The sequence below is a fragment of the Pleuronectes platessa genome, chromosome 7 (assembly GCF_947347685.1).
Source record: "Pleuronectes platessa chromosome 7, fPlePla1.1, whole genome shotgun sequence".
In the NCBI taxonomy this organism is placed as follows: Eukaryota; Metazoa; Chordata; class Actinopteri; order Pleuronectiformes; family Pleuronectidae; genus Pleuronectes; species Pleuronectes platessa.
This window is the reverse complement of record NC_070632.1, coordinates 21686284-21710686: the sequence shown is the minus strand read 5'-3', so window position 1 is coordinate 21710686 and position 24403 is coordinate 21686284. Positions and strand designations below refer to the sequence as shown.

At 41.0% G+C, this 24403-nt stretch overlaps 1 protein-coding gene across 6 annotated transcripts in view; it reads left to right on the top strand.

Annotated features, from left to right (window-relative positions):
* LOC128444636 (unconventional myosin-IXAa) overlaps positions 1 to 24403 on the top strand; it is a 136614-nt gene that overhangs the window by 21980 nt on the left and 90231 nt on the right. For all 6 annotated transcript variants that reach the window (XM_053427208.1, XM_053427207.1, XM_053427209.1 and 3 more), the window contains exon 2: positions 12090 to 13047. In XM_053427208.1, coding sequence (XP_053283183.1) covers positions 12157 to 13047 — 891 coding nt within the window. In that variant the 5' untranslated portion in view covers positions 12090 to 12156. The remainder of the gene's footprint in view (positions 1 to 12089; positions 13048 to 24403) is intronic.

Below are 24403 nucleotides of genomic sequence, written 5' to 3'. Positions count from 1 at the left end.
AGTCTGTGTCTCTTTGTGTAGCAGTGGGGGAGCAGGCGGTCTTTACTTGCTGCGGCTCGACTACTGTCACTTTTATAGCCAAACAAACAGCCCATTCCAAACAGGCATGTCTAGAACAGCCACTGCACCAGTACACACAAATGCATGCATTAGATGCTGACCTGTTTCGTCCATCCGCATACAAGGCGTGGCATGTTGTTGATGTGAAGCTAACGTGACAGGCCTGCAGAGAGGAAGTGGCCGAGTGTTCTGGGTAAACAGTCACTTTACCTGTCACACTCTGCTGTGTGTTATGGTTTCCCAGTCTGTTCATTACACATGATGAAAGCCTGTACGGTTTCAGCTGGCCAGATTTTTCATCTGCATCAAAAAGAGCAATCCTCCTGTTTGCCATGCAACACATGCTAGCTTCATGTCGCTCGTGACATGTTTGGTTTTATATGGTCCAGACCAGTGAGGGGCACAATAAGGGCCAGATTTGCTTTTCTTAGATCTTGCCAAAAGCCTTTGCCCTGCCATTCATTACAGTACAGAAATTGTACATGCTGATCTGTCAGTCTGCAAGCTTTACTCAGACATCTGGGTAGTGCTGGAGGGTAGAGGAAGGAAAAGAATATCCATTTTGAATCAAAGGTTAAAAGAGAATCGCAAACTTTGTAGTAATTTAATTGGTCGTGACATTTTACATCTCAGACCTGGGCAGCTTATGCATTATTAAGTAAGATCTGTTTTCCTGCATGTTCAGAAATCCTCTCACATTGTCCTCAAAATGATCTGATGATGATTCAGCCTAACCTGCCTTGTTCGCTAGACATCCAGAGCTCTGCAGTGGAAATAAACATCTGAGTTGATCCGAGCATTGATTATTTGAAAATGAAAAATGTGGACATCTAATGCACAAAACAGAGAGGCTGATATTGATTTCAGTCCAACAGACACAAATCCCAGCACTGAAATGTGGGGCCTACGGGAAACAGAGGTGGAAACCAGAGGATCAATGAGGTTGATGGAGCTATTAGCGACACGGTGACCCTGGTGAGTAGATGGGTTTCTGTAGCATTGTTTGGAAAGTGGGTCTGCTAATATTTGGCGTCTGTGCAGCGGCCATAGGCACAGCTGATGGTCTGTGGTCGGTCTGTTGACGTTTCAGACCCAGGTTTCCTCTCTTAAGTTGAGTCCTGTTTGTTTTGAAGCTTGTCTGTTGTTCCTGCTCGCCTTATTAAGTTCTACTCTTTCATTTTCCACAGCTCTGCGGTGTCCAGTAGGACCTCAGCAATAACTCTACTAGAAAGTGCGCAGCTGACTGTACCCCGGGAGCCAAAGCTGTGGGTAGTTCCCCTCTTGTTCTGATACAGAAGTCCAGAGCAAAGCTGTTTTAATGCAAACACAATCAGGGGGGGGTTCTGTTGGCTGGATTCTGGTTGTGGGAGAGAATAGAGTGCGGAGCCTGTCCATTATACTTTTATTCTTCATATCAAAAGCAGGATGAGAGCAAGAAAAGCAGGAGGTTGAGGTATAATTGATACATAAGCTTGGTTTAAGTTTCAGGTTTTGTTGCAAAAGCACATGTTCCATTCATTTTCTGATCAGATTATTTAAGGTCATGTTTTTACATTGCCACAATTGTGGTTGTGTTCTTGGTCCAGCAGACATACTAGTGATATGACTTTAGAATGGCAGTTCTGTTCAGTCCATTTCTTTGGTTAAATTCTTTGATTGCAATTCTTTACACACATTAATAATCTACAGAGGATGAGGATATTGCAGTTTGTATGGTACCTTTAATTGCTATTTGTATGTAAAACACCCATGAATAATCAAGACACCTTATGGTGCTGGAACGTTTTTTTAAATGAATAAAATCTGAAAGTGGTGGAGTGCACATAGAAGCAAACCACCCAGACACAGTATCTGTCAATCAAACTAAACATCAGTTAAAAGGCCTGCAGTACATACCCCACCACCCTGCAGGGGGGGGTCGACATTTTCCCTCTCTGCGCACAGACTAGGATCAATAATGACTCGCTGCTCATCACTTATAGAGTAAATGTGTTTCTCCTGGGGGTTTGTTAGCTGCATCCTGAGAAACAACGAGCATAGAAACCATTTCAGGGAAACCATCACTGGCCAGATACAACCATTTCATATGATTTGAAAGATCTTGTAAACTTCTGCTCCAAATAATATTTTATCATCAACAAAATTACAGTAAATCACAAAACCATGCAAATTACATTATTATTATAGTATCAATTAATTGTTGAATACAAGTTTTTTGTATTTTAAACAAAGCATTTAAGTTGAAGAAAGTGTCGCTCAAGTCTAGCACCCTATGTGTTGCCCGTCTTTTCAGTCTCTTCAGCTCATTTGTTTTGTTCAATCAGACTGTTCATATCAACATTTAAGTACAACACAAATCCCCAGAAAACGTACTTAAGTTACCTGAATGAAGATATTAAAAGCAAAATACAATAATATCACTTTAAGAGGATAAGAAATAAATAGCTCAAATTGACATCAGTCAGTCTGTAACCATGGCAACAGATGCCCAAATTATGTTTGACTTTAGTGAGGAGGGGGTTTCAATCAATACAGCGCCCAGCTGTGACAGTGATGCTCTATTAGTGTGTGTATGTGTCTGTGTCTCTGTCTGTGATTGAGTGGTGAGTTAAAGACATGACGCAGAACCACATCTCCATTCTCTGTAACCTTCTCCATTTGGGGGATGACATCATCTCAACATGAACTGCTCGCACGCACGCACGCACGCACGCACTTTCCTTTCATTACAAGTAGCACTGCAATGATGGAGAGATGTGATATGAGGCCTTCATATCATTTCTACTACTTACTGTTTTGTTGTGTTGCAGTGTCCAAGCTAAGTTCCAAAGCATGATGGGAACATATTGCTAAAACTAAACCTGACCGCCCTGAGTGTTTTTTTGGAGCGTGAATTTTTTTCCTTTTCGTTTTCATACACGTGCTTCAGAGAGCTGCACCGAATGACTCGGCACTCTGTCTCTGTGTGCACGCAAGTTTATCTGACAGATTTTCTGGCAGATGTTTGTGTCTGTGTGGGCTCAGTTCCTGTGAGCTCTGCTGGCCCGCTGGAATTCAGGAATTCACACACACACACACACACACACACACACACACACACACACACACACACACACACACACACACACACACACACACACACACACACACACACAGCATTCATTTTTTTATTAACTTTTTTATTTTAACCGTTAAGTTTCCAGGGAAAGTTTCCTGAACACATTTTTTGTTTACACTCTGCGTCACATTCACACACAAAGTAAACCTGTGTGTGTTAACTCCTCCATAGAGACCTGATAAATAACCACTGACATCTTTAATGCTACTGTGAATAATAAAAGAAACCTAGTAGTTCTAATTAAAATCTGAGACTGACTTTATCTGACACCTCCCAGGTGTTTTCTATGTCTTATGGCTCATGAGCTGCTTTTATGTGTTGTTTTGCGTTCTTGTGTGTAATTATTGCTCGTTAATATGGTTTCATTCCAGGGTTCTCGACAACTGGCAGGAGCACGTTTGTTTCAGCCGCCTCTCTCATCTTATCCACACTCCAAAAGGGATTTTTCCAGGCAATGATAAGTGAACTGTGAAAGAACTTAGTTAGGAAACAGTGAACAGGCCTAAGTTCCCCAGTAAGTCGTCAGTTTTCTTTATCCTTTCCTTCTCTCTCTTGCTCTCCCCACATGGACGTCACAGTGTAATTTGAGCCCCATATAGTAAACGCTGCAGTAGCAGCTCGGTCTTAAACCAGTAGATGGATTTACATTTGACTGAAGGGGTTAACGCGACTCGTGCTGTAGTCACTCACAGTAGAGCGCTTGATTGGGGTCGACCTCTGAAGTTAGCTGTCGATATCACCTCCATAACATTACACCCATTTGATGTTGGTGATCAGCCCACATTATTTTTACATGTTGTCATTTGCTTTGTGGCACATAGCATTATTGAGCTACATGCAGAGATTCATAGACCTGGACATACTGTACGTCCAGGTCACTTGCATCGTTATTTTGCAGTGTTGTAGGTTTGAATTTTGTTTACCTTCTCACCTCTGCACATCTGGTCAGTTGTTGTGTGATGTCGTGTTGCTACCACCGCCCCATGAATCGTTATACACCTTTATGAAGTTCAATGGGAGCAGTTGTAAAGGGCTTGTTTACTTTGCTTAGGGGCACATTACTAATACATCCTCCATGCACATTTTCCTCAAATTATGTGAGACACTACTTTGTTTTCACAGAGAAATATTTCTCCCCCTGAAAATGTCAACATGAAAATTAGGACTTTAGCAAGATAAGAATGAAATTTAGTTTTAATTCAGCACATTGACAAATGTTTCATGAAACCAAGAAGGCCAGAAAACGATAACAGTTAAAGTTAAAGATGGGCCGCTTTACTGTTGTTATTTTTATTTTGAAAATGCAGGAATTTCCCAGTGTCTATTTTTATTATTTATGGGCGTTTTCCTGAAAGGTACATAGCTTCATGTATTTGTTACATTGTTTACATTTGATCAGGTTTGGTTTGGGTTTGACATTGTAATTTAGAAAGCAGACTTTTGTATGACATACGGACATCCTGTCGCCATCCCCTTCACGGGCTGTACGTATACAATGATTGGTTGGTTGACTGGTGTGCGTCTGACTTTGGCATGTTCTCACTGTGGCGGGTCCCAGTCTTTTTGTGTAACTGGAGAAAAGTAATGAACCAGTTAATTTCATTAATTTGACGGCGACTGTAACATTTTTATGTTACTAGCAGCATCCTCTTGTTCAAACATTTTATCGTTGAAAGCAAAGACTACAAGCAATCCTGTGAGCAGGTTCCGCTTCTTCTTCTATAGTTTATTGCTGTCTCAACTTCCTGCAGTTTGTGCGTGAATAAAATAATGACATGTTAAAAAAGGGTGTAATCGTGAAATAATTGCTCGTTCAATTAAATTAAACAATCTGTGACTTAACCAGGTAGTTCATAGTAGAATGATCCTGGGTTTTAATTGAAGTACAAGAAGTAGAAAAAACTCTTGTGCTGATGTTAAGTGAACTTGTGTGTGTGTTTATGTGTGTATGAGCCGTGTTGAGGAATGCTGAGGTTTGGTGTTTATTGCTCTTATACCGGAGAGAAGCGACTGTGGGAGAGGAGGGGGTGTTGCTGTTCACCAGCCAGACTCTGTAGACCTGCGCGACCAGCTGAGCTTCTCATCTGCTTTTAATATCCTGGACACAGGCCCGTCTCAGGCACCGCTCTGCACTTTGAGATGATCTTAAACAGCTGGAACTCTTCTTCGTCTTCGTTTTTTTAAGAACAGTAATGTACTGCATGTTTGTTTGCTGCAGTAAAATATCAGCTTTTATTCTATTTCTGTGCCAAAAATGGAGCAGTGTGAAAGAGGAAAAAGCCTACAGTACGTCTCCAACCAAGTAAATAAAAGAGAAAGGCCCAGTTAAGAGTCTGTCTGTACATCAATCCATCCTCTATACCGCTTATCCTTTGAGGGTTGTGCAGGGGCTTTAGCCAATGCCAGCTGACATTGGCCGAGGGGCGGGGTACCTCCTGGACAGGTCAGCAGCGCAATGCAGAGACAAACAACTATTCACAATCACACATATACAGGCGGTTCAGAGTCTCCAGTCAACCTAAACTGCATGTCTTTACTGTGGAAAGAAGCCAGAGTACCTGGAGAGAACTCCCAAGCAAACTGTCACAAAACGACATTAACTCTAACCTCAGGAACAAAACATTGGACTAAAACTGTGTTTTGTGTTACCTTTGCATTTGTAAAATTCAGCGATAGTTACTTGGCCATCAACAAGACCAACATCTGGAGCGGCATTAGTCTTAATCCAAGAAGGAAAATTAAATTAAAGTTATTGCCACCATTACAACTGGAGTTATTTTGAATTTGCCCTTTGAACTCCTAGAGCAATAGGACTGGATAACAGATCACATAATCCATCAATATTAACATCATATGTACATTAAGGGCTATGGCTTTAATATCTCGATAATTGTGATGTAGTTCATTCAAAAACACAAGGCAGACCCTAGTTTTTAGTTTTTCTATGAACGTAGGGGCCTGTAGTATACCAGGTTGATGATAATCTATTTAATGACGAATGAGAATTAAAGTCAGCAACCTTCATTATATCTTGCGCACGCAGCAGCTGCAATGATGCATCAAGAAAAGGAGAGGCTCTGTAGCAGTTGTGATTACATTGTGTTTTTACGTCTTGAAAAAATTCAAGTACAAAATATGAGGTAGAACAGTGTTATCAAAAACAGCAGATTAAAAGACATCTAAAACTCAGTAAGTTGTTTCATCAGCAGAAGCCAAATAGCATCAGTTGCGTAGGAATAAGGAAATTTCTGAATATGGGCTTTACAAATACAATTTGATTGATTTGATTTAGCAGAACATAGTTCTTTTAAAATTATCTTATGAATCCTAAAGCTTTAAGGTTCTTATCTACTTTTATTTCAAAATGTCCACATTTGAACTAATACTCAATTCATTTTGGATTCAGTTGGAAACAGTTTTTTGTTACTCATGATGAGTCACCAGATACATTAGATGCTAGACAAATCTTAACCTTCACCTCAGTGGAAATATTATCAGTATTTGATGGATTGTTATTAACAATCAGCCTGAGTCCAAAGTAAGTAAAAACTAATGCTGTTTCTTTTCATGCTTTTATCTGAACACTCAGAAAAGAAGAATGCACTTAATAACATTCCAATAAAGCAGCTAATGGACAAATTAAACCTCACTGGAGACGTCATGGAGGAGAGAAGAGTTTTCTCGAGAGCTTTAGTGGATGATTACTTTGATCTTATTACAGGAGAAAAGGCAGTTTCAAACTAAAGCTCGATGGAAATAGACAGTTTGTCCTTCTGGTCAAGGCTTGATCTTAATATGTTTAATAAATTAATTTAGGTACAAAAAGATATTCTTAAAATGTATATTTTGTTGTACACAGTAGATACAGATGCCCAGTCCCACCCACCCCCGCTTCCTCTTTGTATTCTCCTGCTTAAACTGTATGCTGATGAAATAAATTAATCGGCTTGATTTAATGTTTTTCTTTGTAGAATGATAATATACTGAATATTTGTGAGTTTTGGACCTGACAATTTTTTTTAATTTAACAATTTCCTGGTTGTTAACATTGACACCCACATTGTTTTTTTTTGCTATTTAAAAACAACATAAAATCAAATAATAACTCATTCATAAAGGAATAAAACAATAAAAACACTAAACCGATGACAGTAATTTAAGCTAAACCATTACTATAACAATAATATAATCTAGCATTAGGTCAAATCAGGGAATGCGGTATGCTAAAAGTATTTTTTAAGCTTTTGATTCAGAGAAATACTGTTGTTTATCCTCAGGCAGCATGTAGCCTCAGAGCTCTTATTTCAAAAGCGCTGTCCCCATTCGTCCTTAGCCGAGGATGTGGATCAGTTAAAAGTACCAGAGCGTCTCCATGTGCGAACGTATTTTCAGAAGGAGCTCTGTTTTCTAACAGCGGCAGTTTCTCCCCCTCCAACTGAGTGACAGCTCTGAACGGCCATGACCCGGCACTGAACCTGTCCGCCGGTCCGATGACGGGGGAACACTCTAATTAAGACATCCTCTCCTCTTTCAGCCTCTCTCAGTTTCAAAACACACGCTCATTTCTCCACGTCATCAGTTTATCTCGACATAATGTCAGCGCTTCACATTCAGCCGCGTCAAAACAAGAGAGTAGAAGATGCTCAGGCTCCTCTGCTTCCCTCTTAATCCCTCTTCTTCTATCATCTCCTCTCCTCATCACTGTATCTGACTAACATCACTTTCCAGGTTCATCCGTCTTCAATGAGCGTCTGTAGTTTTTTTTTGCAGTAAATGCTGAACATAGAGTATTAAGGTCACTTCCATCCATTGTGCTCGACATGTCTCATGGCTGCCCACTTACTTCCTGAATGGCTTCACTTCATGCAGCTGTTGAAGGAAATGCTAAATCTCCCAGAAAAGAAAAGAAAATCAGGCCAGCATCATAGCTCCAACTCATGTGACTTGTTACAGCCTCAACTGGTGTGTAACCTTGGCTCCTCACTCTGATCTTTGACCTCTGAGGATGATCCATCAGTCCTGATCGCCTGGAGGATTCAACACAACCTTTCAGCTCTTTGTGATGCTCACTCTGGTGCTGTTTTATCAACTCAAATCAAAGCAGGCGCAGACGATCACTTTCTAAAAAACTACTCTGGAGATTTGCTGTCCAGGGATTTTCTGCTCCTCTTCAACATAATTTGTTAAAGTAGTCTCATTTAAACTCAGGGTTATAGCTTTCTAGGCAGCAATGCAGCTAAGGACAAATTAAAGTTGCTGTATATCCATTTTGGGTTACAAAACAAAAAACTCATTACCAGAAGTAGGGATTTGACTTGCCATGCTATCCTATAAACTGGTAATCCGCAATATCCTTTTATTTTGGTGACATCTGTGGGGTTTTTGAATGGTATTTACTAGACTGTACTGTATTTATACTGCAATCTTTTATATTTTAGGCAGATACAATTTTAAAGTGTAGGTGGTGAAATTTTCTACTCAGCAGCTTGATGGATTTGTTGTTACTTTCTGACTAGAATAGATTTTCCAGTGACCTTTGAGCCCTGAGCTGCTTAGAAAAGCTGCTGCTCTCGATCAATCAGTGATAAAAGGAGGGCAACAAAGGCATATATTCATAATGTATCATAGACTGGATTGGATTGTTTCCTGCGAATTCAAAACCTGCTTTTGATTTTCACAAGTCAAAGGGAGCAGTTTTGTGAACTCCACCTAGAAGGTTATTTATTTGTCTGTTAGTTAGCAGGATCATGCATAAACTACAGGACTTTAAGAGTTAAACTTGGTGGCAGGATGTGGTATAGGTCGAGGGAGACATAAAGTACAGACCAAGGGACGGATATAACGTAACGATTTTCAGCATTTTAAATGATTTCTCAGAAAATTTCAAATCTGCCATGTTAAGTGTATGACTGTGTGAAATTTGTTGCAGATCCACATACAGATCTGGAGCTATTGAATTTAAATGTGGTTTCAAAAGTGAAGAGACTTAATGTTGACCCTGGGCAGAAGTATAAACTGTACTGAGTTTTTATTTAATTTCTCCTCTTGAATTCCATCTATATCCTGACTACCTCCTGGTTTACGGTTTAAATTGTGAATTACAACCAGTATATTATTGTTTGTACCTCCGCCAAGGACGAGTTTGTTTGTAAGAAAGATTACGCAGATTTCCATGAAACCTGATAAAAGTATGTGGTATAGCCATTACACTTTCATTGTGAGATGAACGTTATTTTCTTTCTTCTTTTTTTCGGTTTCCCGTAGAATATTTTATGGATCTTGATGAGAAAGTTCAAGCACATTTATGGAACTGTTGTCTTAGTGTGTGAAATTTGGTGCTGCTTGATTTAATCAAAGGGAACTGATGGGGCCTTATTGGAGGTATGTTCTCTGCTAAGTAGCATTCTACTTATTCTTTCTTTGTGGTTGTATCCTGTTCAGTGTCAAGTTACTTTTCTCACATTCATTCTGGAGATATCTGTATCTGTCACTCCTTCACTGCAGCTTGTCTTCTGCCCGTAGCGGCTAACGCTTGAGCAGTGACACGTCGAGGACATGTCAGTTACTGCTGTAATTCACTACTCTCCAGCCTAATGACTCAGTGAAGTAGACTGACAGCCGAGAGCAGCAGCTACAGAGTCCAAGCAATCCAAGTAGAACCTTTTATTCATTTTCTGATAGTGTAACTATATTCTGCACAATCTTCCGCGGTGTGTATACATAAAATATTTTTCATTTTCGTTAATGCAACAAACACCTGAAAGGAAACCACCAGGCAGCATGTATCGACCATGAAACCTGGCTGCATTTATATTTCTACATAACCGATGTGAAACTCTGACCTTCTCCTGCTCATTAGTTTCCCAATCAGTGACTGCTTCAGTAGCAGGGGAGGCGTTTTTTTGGAATCTTCTGTACTCTCTGTCATCTCTGTCTGTTTTTGTGCTCTGCCGTCTCTGCCTCTGCTCCGTCTTTCATCCGGCACAGTTCACGTCTTTGTTTCTTACACACATACCCAGCTGCCTCTTCCCTCACTCTCTCTCCTTGACTCTGTGTGATGCTGGTGTGCTCCTGCAGGCTGATGTGGGCCGACAGGATCGCTGCAGACAGCAGGAGGGAGGGGAGGGTCCGTCTGGGGCGCTTAAAGGACAACTGGCTGCCTCGTCCTTTCCCTTTCTCTCTCTCTTCCTCTGTCTATACAGCACATACACTTCGGTGAGGTAAAATTTGAAGACAAACAGAAAATTAGAGGGAGGCAGGATTCAAGAGCAACATGTGAAGATGTGTGTTTGCTTGAGAATCTTTTATTCTTAATGCCATGGCCTCCCTTAGCTCTATAGTTCCCCATAAACAGCCATACAAACAATAACGGAATGGATTTGATCTGATGGAGTAAAAAGGAAATGGTAGAAGTGTAATGATGCGTTTGTTTATGTCTGTTGGCAATAAATATTCAGTAAGAAAGAGACAGAAACATAAAGAAGGCCTGTGAAAACCCAGCAAAAAAAACCTGATGAAATGCACTGACTCAGAAAAGAATCAGGGGAAAGAAGTCTAGAACAAAAGGTGAGAGGGCAACTGGCAGTTTATCCTTTATTATAGATTTTAGCTTCTGTGTTTTACATTTTTCGCGTCTTTAGCTTTTCATCCTCTAGTCTTCTGGATTTCCACATACACACTGATATTGATTCATCTCTGCCCAAAATCCACTGTTGGTCATCATCTGGTTTTTGCGTTTTGTCTTTTCATGGAGCCTGGTCAGCTGCAAAACAAAACTATCTGTCTTTTACATTTTGTTGTATTTATAACTGTGGTTAATAGAGCTCAATATGCTTAAATTCCCATATCTCAGACAACAAGCCATGTAAAGGTCTGAGCTACAGTTGCTGGGCAATACAACTATATCAATAGTTATCTTGGACCGATATAAAAATATAAAAAAGGTCAATTATATATTAATTAATATTATATAAAGCTTATGCAAAATGAAGGACTTATCTTTATAACAATGACAAATCCAATAAAAAAGTTGTTGATACTAAAATAAGAAAATATTTAAGTGAAAAATGCCTTTGTCATTGCACACGGCTTTGTGACATGATTGTGATATCACTTTGAATATAGGGTTCATCAATATCTATATATTTGTATCATAAAGTTGTAGATACTCATCATGGTTTGGGGTTTTGGTCAAGTATAAAAAGCTGGAGAGAGAAAATTCAATAGATAGTTACGACAGCTTGATTTCTGTCTCAGGCTTCTACATATTAAACCTTTTTTTAACCAATTCACATTTGAAGCTTTGTTGTGTGTGTGTGTGTGTGTGAGAGACAGACAGAAATGGAGTGCTGTGTCCACTATCAACAGGGAAGTGCTGAATTACTTCATTGTACTCTCATTACAGCTACTTTTGTGTGGGAGGTGGCAGCTGTTAATCTTGGCACACTGCTGGAGTCCTTGGATTATCACATGAGTGCACACACACACACACATACATACACAGAGGGTATGTGGCGCTGATAAGCTGTGGCCGGTAGTCTTTAAATTCATGAAGCAGCTACTGTTCCTCATTGTTTTAAATGGCTATCAGGTCATGTCCCCCTCTTTGACTCCTTCTCATGCTCCTCTGTTGTGGCGATGTGATAGTGGCTCCCTTTACGATCAGAAACAGGAAGGCCATTGAGTCGTCCTGCTCTGTCATGGGACAGATGAAAAAATCGCTGTGACTCATCTGACCCTGTTCTAAATCACTGTACTGGAAAAGCACAGGGCTGTGGTGACATGGGCTGATGTTTGAAACCACTCATTCCTTCTTTTGAACCCTTGTTGTTCTGTAGTTTTGCTTCAATGTTTAACCATTTTCTATCCTTCTTTTCCCCTTTTTCCCATCTCTCTCTCTGTGCTCCTCCAGTTGAGATGTCCTGAGTCACTCCTCCAGGCCAAAAAAGGGGTTTGCTGATGGGACCGGCTGCGCCACCATGAGCTTACAAGATGGCGGCTGCAGCTACGCCGTGGCCACCGCTAGTGGCAGCATGCGGCGGCGCCTGGAGGACCAGGAGTTCAGCCTGCGCGTCTACCCAGGCACCCTGGCTGAGGGCACCATCTATTGCCCCGTCAGTGCCCGCAAGAATACCACAGCTGCTGAAGCCATCGAGTGCCTCATCGAGCGGTTGCACCTGGAGCGTACCAAATGCTACGTGTTGGCTGAGGTGAAGGAGTTTGGTGGGGAGGAATGGATCCTGAACCCCTGTGACTGCCCTGTCCAGCGGATGATGTTGTGGCCACGAAGTGCACTGGAGAATCGCAGCGGTCTGGGCAGCGGTGAAGACTACCGCTTCCTCCTGCGGGAGAAGAACCTAGATGGATCTATTCACTATGGGGGCAGCCTGCAGATGTGGCTGAGGGTGACTGAGGAGCGCCGGCGCATGGTGGAAAGGGGTTTCCTCCCCCAGCCTGCAGGGAGCAACCCTCCGTCCGACCTGTGCTCTCTCCCAGAACTAACTGAGCGCGCCATTTTGGAAAGCCTTCGTGCGCGTTTCCGCCAGGAGAAGATCTACACCTACATTGGGAGTATTCTTATTGTGATTAACCCGTTCCAGTTCCTGCCAATCTACAATCCTAAATATGTCAAATTGTACGACAACCATGCTCTGGGGAAACTGGAACCCCACATTTACGCTGTAGCGGATGTGGCGTATCATGCAATGCTGCAGCGAAGAAAGAACCAGTGCATTGTCATTTCTGGTGAAAGTGGGTCTGGAAAGACCCAGAGCACTAACTTCCTCATTCATCACCTGACGGCCCTCAGCCAGAAGGGGTTCGCCAGCGGGGTGGAGCAGATCATCCTGGGAGCTGGGCCAGTGTTAGAGGTAAGAAACTCACAGCATCTGCAGCTTGGTAAACATTATCCCTTAAATTCAGATAGAGGCTTGTCTCAAAATCGTTGGTGAATGCTGCTTGGTGAGGGATAAAACCGGATAAAACCAGCTAAAGAGATACAAATGAAGATTTGAACCATGTATTGTTGTTGTAGCATTTCTACGTGAGTGACTTCTAACTGATTGTCCAGTATTACTTCAAGACCAGCCCATTTGGGTCTAATAGCCATTTCCATGTTGAAATCTTCCTAGGAACTGTTTTATTACCTCCAAGGAAACTATCTTTTTACCCCTTTCTGTTTGTTTGTTGAAATATGCTTGTCTAACTATAAGTTAGGAAAATATTTTCCATGATATTCAAAGTATAATTTATGGATCTTTAAAAAAATCAAGATCAGTTTACGGGACTCGATAGCGATGAGTGTGTAAATCGGTTCAGCTTGATTTAATTTAATGAGACTACTGGGGCTTTGCAGTAGTATGCACTCTGAGTGCCTCTCTAGTTAACTACCTGAGGTTTGTTCCAGGGAAACTTGTGTATTGATTTAGTTCCTGGTCCATAGTTTCTGCTCTGTCCTCAGTTAGAGCAAACAGAAATGCCTAATTGATGGGCAGGAAGGGAACTTAATGTTTCTGATTCATAGTAAATCCACATTTATTTTCTAAGTGTTGTTACTTCTAGAGACCTTCTAGAGTTGAAAAGAGACAAACGTAACCCTCTAAAGGCCGAGTAGAAGACTTGTTATAGTCCTGAAGCCACAGTGACTCCATTCAGGATTTAGTAGCTCCCTATAATTGTCCTGTTTCTCTTGTGTTCGTTGACATATATAAGAAACTATGGTGTCTCTCCATGAGTTATTGCAACAAGCTAAGGCCAAGCAGACTGTAATTCATATGTTGTGAATTAGACACGTTGGTTGTAGAGAGGAAGTGACAAAAGCCTGATGAAATCTGAGGAGAAGTCAGCAGGTTATTTCTCTGGCCCTGGAATGTCAGCTTATGAGACGAGGCATGAAATGGATTATAGAAATGTCCCTCTGAAACTGGAATGCCTCCACTTGCAGGCAAACCTATATTTAGCCCTGGATTTACCACATATGACTCTTATATATATATTATTTGATCTAGAAATGGGATTTATTGCTGTGGTGTCCAAAATCTGCATTGATGGGGGAGGAAAGAAGTAATGGAATGTCGCCTAATCCGTCCTGGATTATAAATCAATAATGGATTATGGAAATTCATTGGGAATCTCACGTCTGGTAAACCATGTCAGACGGATTCAAGGGCACATGTTTTCCTCAGCCTGATGAATCTGTGAGCCGTATACCAAACACATTGTTATTTCCTGGATGCAATTTTGTTCAGCTTCCTGTCAGGACGTATGGGAATGTCCTGTCAGCACGCAGCTGTGCATGTTGACACCATGTGGGTCCCATGTGGAGGTCTGTACAGTGAAATGAGGCTATTGTACGGACAGTTGAATATATGGTTTGTCATCTGGAAAACATGAATCACCTTTCAGACCTCCTCGCAGTTCTCGGGATAGAAAGCTACGAGTGCAGCTGCTTTTAGGTTTGTGATTTCGTCACGTAAAGAATAAATAGCCTCGGGTCTTTGTTAAAACCTCATTTTATTCAAGATTGTCAGACAAAATCTAAACTTTGGTGTTCTTCTGCTTCATATAGTGAGGAATCCGTTGCATGATAGCAAACCAATCGATATTTGTGTTAAATGACTGGTAGCTTCAGCCCAGCTGTGGTTGACTCTGACTGTCACATGGCCACAGTTGCACTTCTCTGCAGGTGATGATTTAACAGAGGTGACTGCACGAAAACCTGTTTTGGACTCAGATGCCTGAGGTGACAGCGGTTTGCGACAACTGAAAAGGCTTGTTCTTGATAACAGCAACCATAGGGGAACACTGGCCTCTGAGGAACTAGATACTGTACAGTGGTTTGTGTGTGTGTGTGTGGCGGGGGATTACTGTGTCCTGTGTTATCACTTCCCCATCAGTCACCTGTCTCACCAAGGTGTGACAAACAAGGTGCCGACAAATAAGTGAAAGGGAGATATGATGTAACACACCAAACAGTATACACAATTCCTGGCTCCAATCTACTATGTTTGATGCCGTCTGTTCCTCGTGCTCATGTTGATAATTTTGCCAGATGTAGGAAACATAATTAGAGCAGCACAAGAACAGATATTGGATGGAATTTGTTTTTCTTATTTTGCCAACTTGTATTGTTTCAAGATATTTTCACCTCATTTTACAGATCTCACACTGTATCTGTAAACATATAGTTACAGCCAGCCATAAAATCTGTAAACAAGGGGAAAGAGTCAGATTCTCTCAATTTGTACATAATTAAATCCAGGTACCTGCACCACTACCGCTCACTAATGATCACTGTGACATTTCTTGTTTGTTTGGTACGTACAAAAAGCTTTGCTGAAGTTCCCGGAGTCTTCATTTTTATTCTGACAACTACAACAAGAGTTTTCTCCCCTGTAAAATAGCAGAGTTTTAAGCATGAACTGTTTTTCTGCAATCTATTTCCCAGCTCTCTCCGACAGCTGAGCATGACGTCCACATTAATGCCCCGTATGAATCATATGAACACCAGCTGTATTACAGGCTGCTGCGAATGCCTGACATGCTTCTGCGGGATGAATACTCTCTGGGGTATAAAGAAGTCTACCGCCGGCCAAGGCACAAGGCTGCAGAGCCGGACAAGTCAAATTCTTTGGCTCTCACAAGTTGTAATGCCAATTACAGAACCATTCCCTCTGGTCAGATGCTGCCGCTGCTGCACAGAGGCTCTGTGGCAGTTGAGTGTTCGACCTGAGGCAGAGTCAGGCTGAAAATATGAGGTCAGTGGGGCTTAGATAGATTACAAATTCATGCCAGACTGGAAGACGTATTACAATTATGGTCAATTTACTGGTTCCCTGATGTGATTAGAAGCTGCCAGCTCCTTTTTGTCTCCCTGTATAAAACGACTATCTCTATAAGTGACTCCATCTACTCTAGTCTGCCCTCTAAATGGACGTGCTCTTTCTTTATTTGCTGTCAGAATATTTTAATTCATATAAATAGTTGGGCAGTCTACTTGAAGAGTATAATTCTTTACATTTTCAACAAATTTCGCATTTTCTTGACAAATTTTTAAAGATTGTTTTATGTCATCTGTATAGATATAAACCCCAAATTTGTGATTTTGGACAACACACTTATCTCCAGCGCCTCCATGTAAACCTTTTATGTAGTACATCGGTTAATTTGGATATGGAAACACGAAATTCTGTTTAGAGCTATATAATAAAAAAAGAACTATCGATCCAACATAAGATTCCAAATATTTTAAAACTGTAATTCTCAATTATTTTTGTGCGGATAGGCATTAAGGGGAAGATCCAGAATTTTTGTATAACATTTTTAACTGTGCTCCCAGTGATTAACTCTTTGATTTTGAGTGGTAAAATCAAACCCATGGGAACTGATATCTAAGTGTGTGTGCAATGTGATGCAGCTTGATTGAGACTGTTGGGCCTTGGCGGAGGTATGCGCTCCAATGAGTGACATTCCAGTTTAATAATTGAATGGTTTCAGTCGTTTTTTCATGTAAAAAGCCAAAACATGTACTTGCTCCAGCTCTTTCATTGTGATGTTTTAATCCTCTTCTCTATTTTACTGTACTCTTTATTGATTTATGATCTGAATCTGAAATAGCAATGGGCACATTTCTTTGACATTTTGTTTATCAAACCATTCATTTAGAATATAATTGTGAGATCTGTCAATAATGGAAATAATCATTAATTGTTGCCATAATCTATTCTGTTGACACAAATGGGAAATATGGCCTTTTAAATCCAGATACCACAGCTGAGAAGTCAGAGATATGAAGGAATCTAACCTTGAAAAGAAATGTAAGAAATTTGGAATTTGGTTACTGTGTACATTAGACAAACAAATTACAAAAATAAATCATCTAAAATTTGACTTTAACTCGCAAACATTTACCCTCATTAGAAAGTTGGTGTGGATTAAAAGTGAAAACTTATCTCAGGATGAGCAACGTCTCAGTGGCAGGAGACGTGGTTGGACCTTATTTTGAGGACATTTGTTAAAGAGCCTGTAGACGCAGATAAATCATTCTTTTCGGATTCACTTAGGAGGCTTACTGCCAACTTGATGAATTGAGGGGGAAGGGGAAACGGCAAGCAAGTGATTTTTTTTTTTTTAATCTTCATAAATATTTTAAATAGGTTATTTTAAGTCTTGCGGGCACCACGTTTGACTGACAACATTTAAATATGAACCGAGTCGGCACGCAGTGTGTTCTCTGAGTCATTCAGGCAGAGAAAGCTTCTTTTTTTTCTTTGGGGAAACCAAGGACACGCTTTTTATGAAGATTTGAAGGTAAAAATAAAATGTTTTGTTGCAGGCTCTTGGGTGCTGATGCTAAAATGTGTTGCCATGCTCTTCTTTCCTTCCACTTCTTCACCTCTGGACCTCTCTCCTGTTCGTGCCTGTGCACTGAATCCATTGGAGCGGTGTGGCCGTCAGCCCTGTGCTTCAAATCGGGTTAACGCCGAGCACAAGGTCAACAGCACCGCAGGCCGAGGTCATTCATTTATCCAGTGCGGACGACTCTCATTCCGACACTATAAGAGACATGAGCAAATAATAGTACACTCATACAAGATAATACACACAACTAGCTCATGGCAGAGCATGAACATGACAAACAAGGAATTAATCAGCTCGGTAACACTGACATAAGCAGAGATTCACTTGCTTTAGACTATATTTTCTTGTTCTTTTTGCAATATATCATCCTTAAACTGTCACATAACCCAACACGTGATCCATATTAATGCTCAGCTATTATTTTCCACTGCTGGAAGCCATCTCTCCAAAATCTTTCGTGTCCCTACTTTCTGTGCTGCACCAACATGCTCAGCTGCTTTTGGCTACAATATCACTTTATTTCTGATTGGATTAAGAGACTTTTTTTATCAGCACACTCTGGACCCACAATTATTTTTGGTTGTGATATTCCTTGAGAAATTCACGAGAAAAAATAAGCCCAATCTCTCAAAGTTAGTAAGTGAGTAAAAATCTGTTTTGAATCAGCACCAAAGGTTAATGGGGTTGCCCTAACCTAATGCATCCATCTAACAAGTTTCTTGGTAGTCTGATCAGATGTGTTTGTGTTCTGCTAACAATAAACAAACAAACAAACAATGGACGCAGATGATAAAATAAACTCAGGTCATTTTTCATTTCTGTTATTTTTGTGTTGAATTGATTCAGTGTTTCATGGACACAGTGTGAAATTGTGCAGAATTCTTCCTAGAGTCTCAGCTGATGTCTTCATGTGACTGTCTGACAAACCTGAGCAGGTTTGTCAGACACAAGAGCTGAAGCAGACTCATCTTAAGTGTTTTTTCTTGAACATGATTATCAACAATAATAATATTTTCTTTCTTTTCTTCCTGTTTTATCCGTACAACCTAATCCCACTTGCATTTTGTCATAAAGAGCATTTTTATCCTGAACCTTTGTAAATTTGCAAACCCTTTTGCACGCACATCTACAACCATTAATATGTACACACACTGCCAGCTTATGGTTGTGACCTTTACTGCGGCAGTGGAGAAGGTGACTCTTTGCGACTCGGTGGCTCTTCTTGTAAGGACACAGTAGCGTGTGTTTTTGCGTGTGTGTGCGCATGTGTGTTAATGCACATGTTTTTGTGTGTCAGTTAGCTGACCCACTGGGACTGAGCACATTCAGCTGTATATTCTTGGGTGACAACCTTGACAGACTCATCGGCTGCTTTTTCTATGTGACCTATTGGCAACAGTGCTGCATTTGTAGCCACTGGACCAAAGTGTGCATCTTCTCAGAAATACAGCAGAACAGACCGTAAAACCTTACATCACGCTGGTATCATCATGACAGTTCTTTATAAGCCGGCTCACTAGAATCATTTCTTGTCCTTAATAACAAACCGCAGATGGTCAGTAAGTGCAGCCGTGTGTAATGTGAGCTGCCATTAGAGCCAGGTGACAGGGGAGATCTGACTGTACAGCGGGACAGTGCAGACGGGAAGACAGCTGGCACCTAATGGGAAGGACGTGGCTCCTGTGGCCATTGTGTGTATTCTGGTCAGTGCAGTCATCGGATCTCAGATCTTTTTTTGCAGGCAATTAGTCAATCAGTCAATGTTCATCTCTAATCGTTTTGCAATTTCATGCGAACTTGAGAGCTCATCTTGATATATTTTGCTTGATCATATATATTTGACATTTTGTTTAATTAATGATAAATTGACTATATAATGGTGAGATCAATCTATAATCTGTTGACATAAAGGAAAGAAAGATGGGCTTACCAGTCTAGATACCATAGCTGAGAACTCAGAACTGTGAATCTATGTATGCCAACTAAAAAAAACAGAAATACATTTTTGTTGATTTTACATTTTTTGGGAATAATGTGCGATTATTAATAAAAATGAAAAATAGGTATATTTAGGGGATGTAATGGAGGAGTGTTTACAATTTCATGTAGATTAAAATTAAAATCCGGATCTAGTGGTCATAAATGTAGTTTCATAGGGGTGTAGGTTTTTTTGGTTGTTGCTATTTGGTGACAAAAAGAGCTAGAAACCTGTAACTACCAGAGCAATGTTCAGCTGAGAAACGTAATGTGACCTTAGCTACGGGGTACCAGACAATCATAAGGGACATCGCCAGCCTCCTCCAGCCAATCAGAGCACAGGATCAGTTGAATGGCGTTAAGGTGCGTGTAGCATTGAGGTCCCCACTAATATTTTACACTGCATTTCTATAATCAGTGAAATACAGCAATAGACATCTGTGTGAGGGACATGTTAACACTGTGTTCATGGATTCCCCATGTGCCTACTTGTGTGTGTTGGAGATGAGATGTAGTTGGAGGACCGGTCGGGGGATGGTGAAAGATCGTGTATTGGGTCATTTAGTGTGAACTCATAATGAACTTCAAGACACCCGATTGCGGAAGTCACAGTGTGAACACTTCTTATAAAGCACAGCACAGAAATGAGAGCAGTAAATTAAGTTATTTTAGGATATTCACACTACATCTTTAAGATCGAACCTGGTTTCTCTTCAAGTCATCGAGGTTCGAATGTCCCTCGGCTCATGAGGCTGAATGTGCTTGTACAAGCTAAGAAAACACAAGGTATACTTGACCTGCTGTTGGATCATCATAGATAGAGGAAGACCAATAAATTGGCATTGAGTGACGAGTCTGGCAGAAAAGAAAAGCCTGTGACTCATGTAAATTGGACAGACTTCTACCTAGACTCATAAATAAAATAAACGCTGGGATTTTCCAAAGAGCTCACAGTCTGCATTGGAAACAGCCGTTATTTATCTCAACATTTTGGATACATTCAGATTCAGTGGATTCAGGGTCTTGTCTTCAAGGTCGTTTTTCAAAGGTGCTGCAGCTGCTGATGGACGCTTGCCAGCGGCGAGTGGTCTGCAGTGCTTTCCTGTCAATAAATGTTGAGATAATCTTAAAATAATTTCTATGCTAAAAATATTGTGTTATTGTGTAATTGATTTGTGTTTAAGTCATTTGAAGAGTAAAGGCAGCTCATCCTTGATTTAGACGTGTTGATAGGGGAGCTGGGTCAAATCCTCCTGAAGGTGCACTCAGGCTTTGAGACTGACCCCAGCTGTGTGGTGTAGTGTCAGGGGACTGAGAGTCCACAGGGGCCGGACTACAGCCTGTCTTTGTTCTGTTGGTGTGGCCAGAAGACCTGCCGGCTTGCCTGCTTGCTGCAGAAGTAGCTGAGAAGACATCCCCACCTTCACCAGATGGTTCCCATCCAGATGTCCCCCCTCCTCTTAACCGAGCCCTGAGGGAGATGACCTGTCTACCGTGGCTGATAGATGGCTCCAGGTAGTGCCTCGGCCCCCCTGGATTTAAAAGTCTGTGTGTACAAAAGCCTTTGTATTGTAAAGTGTGTGTCTGGGCTTGAGAAGCTGCTCGATACCTTTATCGGACACAACAAAGCGTGGCACTGAAGAAATCTACTCGGTAAAGCTTTAAATTCCTTTTAGCCTGGACATACGGACACATTTACTGTACATAAGTACCACGGCTGCCGTGGGTGAACCCACTGACCCTGACAGACCAATTGAAAAATTGAGCCTGTGACGAGACTAGTGGTTTGGAAGAGGAAGTACTTATTACTTCACCTTCGCTCAAGGCAGGAGTGTTTTGAAGGAGAGCTGTTTTTATTCCCACTTGAATGAGGACAACACTGTTCTGCACTACTTCCATTGCTCGATTTCTCTCTCTCTCTCTCTGCGTGTGCACGTGCACGTCTGTCAGAACGTGTTTACAGCCAGCTCTCCCAGCAATAGGAGTGTGTCCTTGGTGTTTAAATCACAATGAGACGTCCAAAAGCTCTCTGCAGTATTAAGATTGGTCTCTGCGGAGGAAGGAAACGCTGGTTTTATCACTGTGGTTCTGTGCATCACGGAGTGCCTCCTTCTAGTGAATGGCCACATTAGCTTGCATTCATCATTTGCAGATGCTGGAGTTTTAACATGACTGAGTGAGCCACCCTCTCTTGTTTTAGTAACAGACTGTGTAGCTGTAGCATGTTGAACAAAGCCCTCTGTCCTAGTTGTTGACTCTCGTGGCTCTTCCTGTGCAGACTGATTTTGTGCATTGCATTTCCAGAGCTCGTCTAACTCCCAGCTTTTCTCCAGCAGCAGCAGAATGAGTCTTCCTTTCAGTGCATGTGGCCTAACAATAGCCGCCGTCTTTACCTCAAAGGGGTCGTCCGTTGTCTAGCTATCGTGGGTGTGTATTGGCTATATCCACGTAGCCCACCTCAGGCCCTCCATGTTCCTGTTAGCGCTTGAATCCCTATAATGCGTATCCTCTGGGCAGCGAGCCCTCTTCGAAGCGCTCCCACACATCTGCCTGCTGGATTATCCCCATCTCCTTCTCGCTCCGTCTTTCTCTGTGGCATTCCCTCTTTACTCTGTCAGGAAGCTCAGTACATTTCAGTACAGTGTGTATTTATCCCTGCAGACAGCCGTGCACGGTGCACTCTAATGCTCTGTGGTCGTATACTGTTGTTGACCTGGACGAGCTTCAACCCAACATCGGCGGCCAAGTTTTCTTTTCTTGCTCTCCGCAGCCTGGAAAATGAATTTCTGCTGTTTGCTCAGTCTGGTCTTGTTCATCTGTGCCTGTCACTTATTTATATCCAATATTTTGACTGTGTCTTTGAGCAATATTTGAATGTCTCACTCAGAAAAATGCAGAGTTGTTACACAGACTGTCCATGTCTCATGTTCAAGTGTAACATTATTGTTCAAATTTGTTTGTGAGACAGAGTTGAGGATTCTTTTTGATTTCAGATTTACTCAGAGTAACTTTGATTATGCAACTAATGATTATTTTCACTATTATTCAATCGTTTGATAATTTCCTAGTAGTCTATGAATCATTTGGGTTGCAAAACATAGAAAAGTATGAAAAATACCATTTTTGTGTTGGCAGCAATGCAAATATGTTTTATTTGGTTGGTAGATCATGTTGAGCTGGTCATTTCAGAAGTAGCTCAGATGCCTGTAAAGTGTGGGCAGCCCTGCTCTAAAAGATCACCTTAATGATAAATCGACTATCAAAACAGTAACAGTAATTAAGCGCAGCTTAAATTACTTGAAAAAGTTTCTTAAATCCTAACAAAAGTAATTTTGTGTCCCAGAGTTAGCTGCTTATGCAAATCCTCTGATTATTATCTAGGTTTCTGTGTCTAGTTTTTTTGTAATGTCAGATTTCAAAGATAATTACTTTTCCATCTGAAACATAAAGATTATGTGCTGACACACAGCACAGTCAGTAGCTCATGACTTTCATGGTATAATCATGTAGTGGTAGTGCTTCATCTTTGTGTGAATGCACCATGATTGTCAGCCAGTGTGGTGTCTTCCTGATCACCATGGCAGATGTATTTCACTTTTGTAAAATATTTATTCTTAGGTAGCATACAAAAAACATAATTTCCTGATATAAAAATACATGCATGTTAATGTAGCCTCTCTGTTTTAAGTGTATTGCATACAGACATCTTCTCTTACATGGACCCTGACCAATTGTGGTATTATTTAAATATCCCCAAAATAAATGAAATATCTCTGACTGTGGAAGAGGAAGCCATGTATCGCATCTTCCCGTTGTTGCTCCTTTTTTTTTCTTTCTTTCGGACTCGACATGACTCCACCCACCAGATTTAGTGAAAGACTTGCGACAGGAAATTGATCGTCCAAATGGGCCTGATTCAATCTGAGCCTGCTTACGTGGTGTTGCAGCAATCAGAGCCCGATGAGATTACAAACATTAGGAGTCTTAGTTAGACTCGAGGCCATCTGGGCTGATGGCAGCAATTTAGCAAACTGGATCTGCGCAAGGGATCTTTTCTATTTGAATCTGTTAACTGCAGTGTCATGAATCAAGCAGGGGTTTAATCTGATTAAGCATCATTGATCAAATTTAAGGGGTGTTCTATTTCAAATTGTGATATTTCTCCTTTAAGACGATGTGAAGTTTCTGTTGCTCACTATTTCTTTCCCAGAAAGATTTCGTGTTGTTTAAATTTGCATCTGTCTCATGTTGTGCTCCCCTCTCTAACATACAAGAACCAGTACATTACTGATTGCCTTTCCTCTGTGTATTCTGCGGTGGTGATCCGCCCTTTGATGAGTTATTTTAACTTTGCAGAGAAAACAAATCCAGCTTTTGTTTGTGAGTTTCTGGAGAAGGTTTGCCTCACACTGTAATTGGAAGCTTTTGTGCATGACTGCAGCCTATGATGATGTACAGAGGACCAAAACTCAGAGAGAGATTTTAGAGTTGATAGAAAATAACATTTTCCACCCTGATGCATCACATGTGGAAATTTGAATCTCTGTCTGTGCTGGAAACACTTTGAAATATACAATGACAGTTTATAAAAGTAAGGCCAAAAATGTTTATAACTTAAAACTAAATTATTTATACCTCTTCTATGGTGGGAGTAGATTTTCTGCTTTAATGCAATTATGTGAATAAAGCTTTACATAAAAAATTTGCTGTAGTTCTAGATTAAAGTCTTTCGTTTTTTTTCCCTGTTTTGGCTTTGAGTTATTCGTGCTGTAGTGGAGTCCATTACCAAGGATGTTCTTTCTTGTGGCAGCTCCGGCTTTGTGGGGAGACCCCTGTTGTGTTGAGCTGTGCAGCTGAAACCCTACTAGTTTATATTCACTTCTCAGCTAT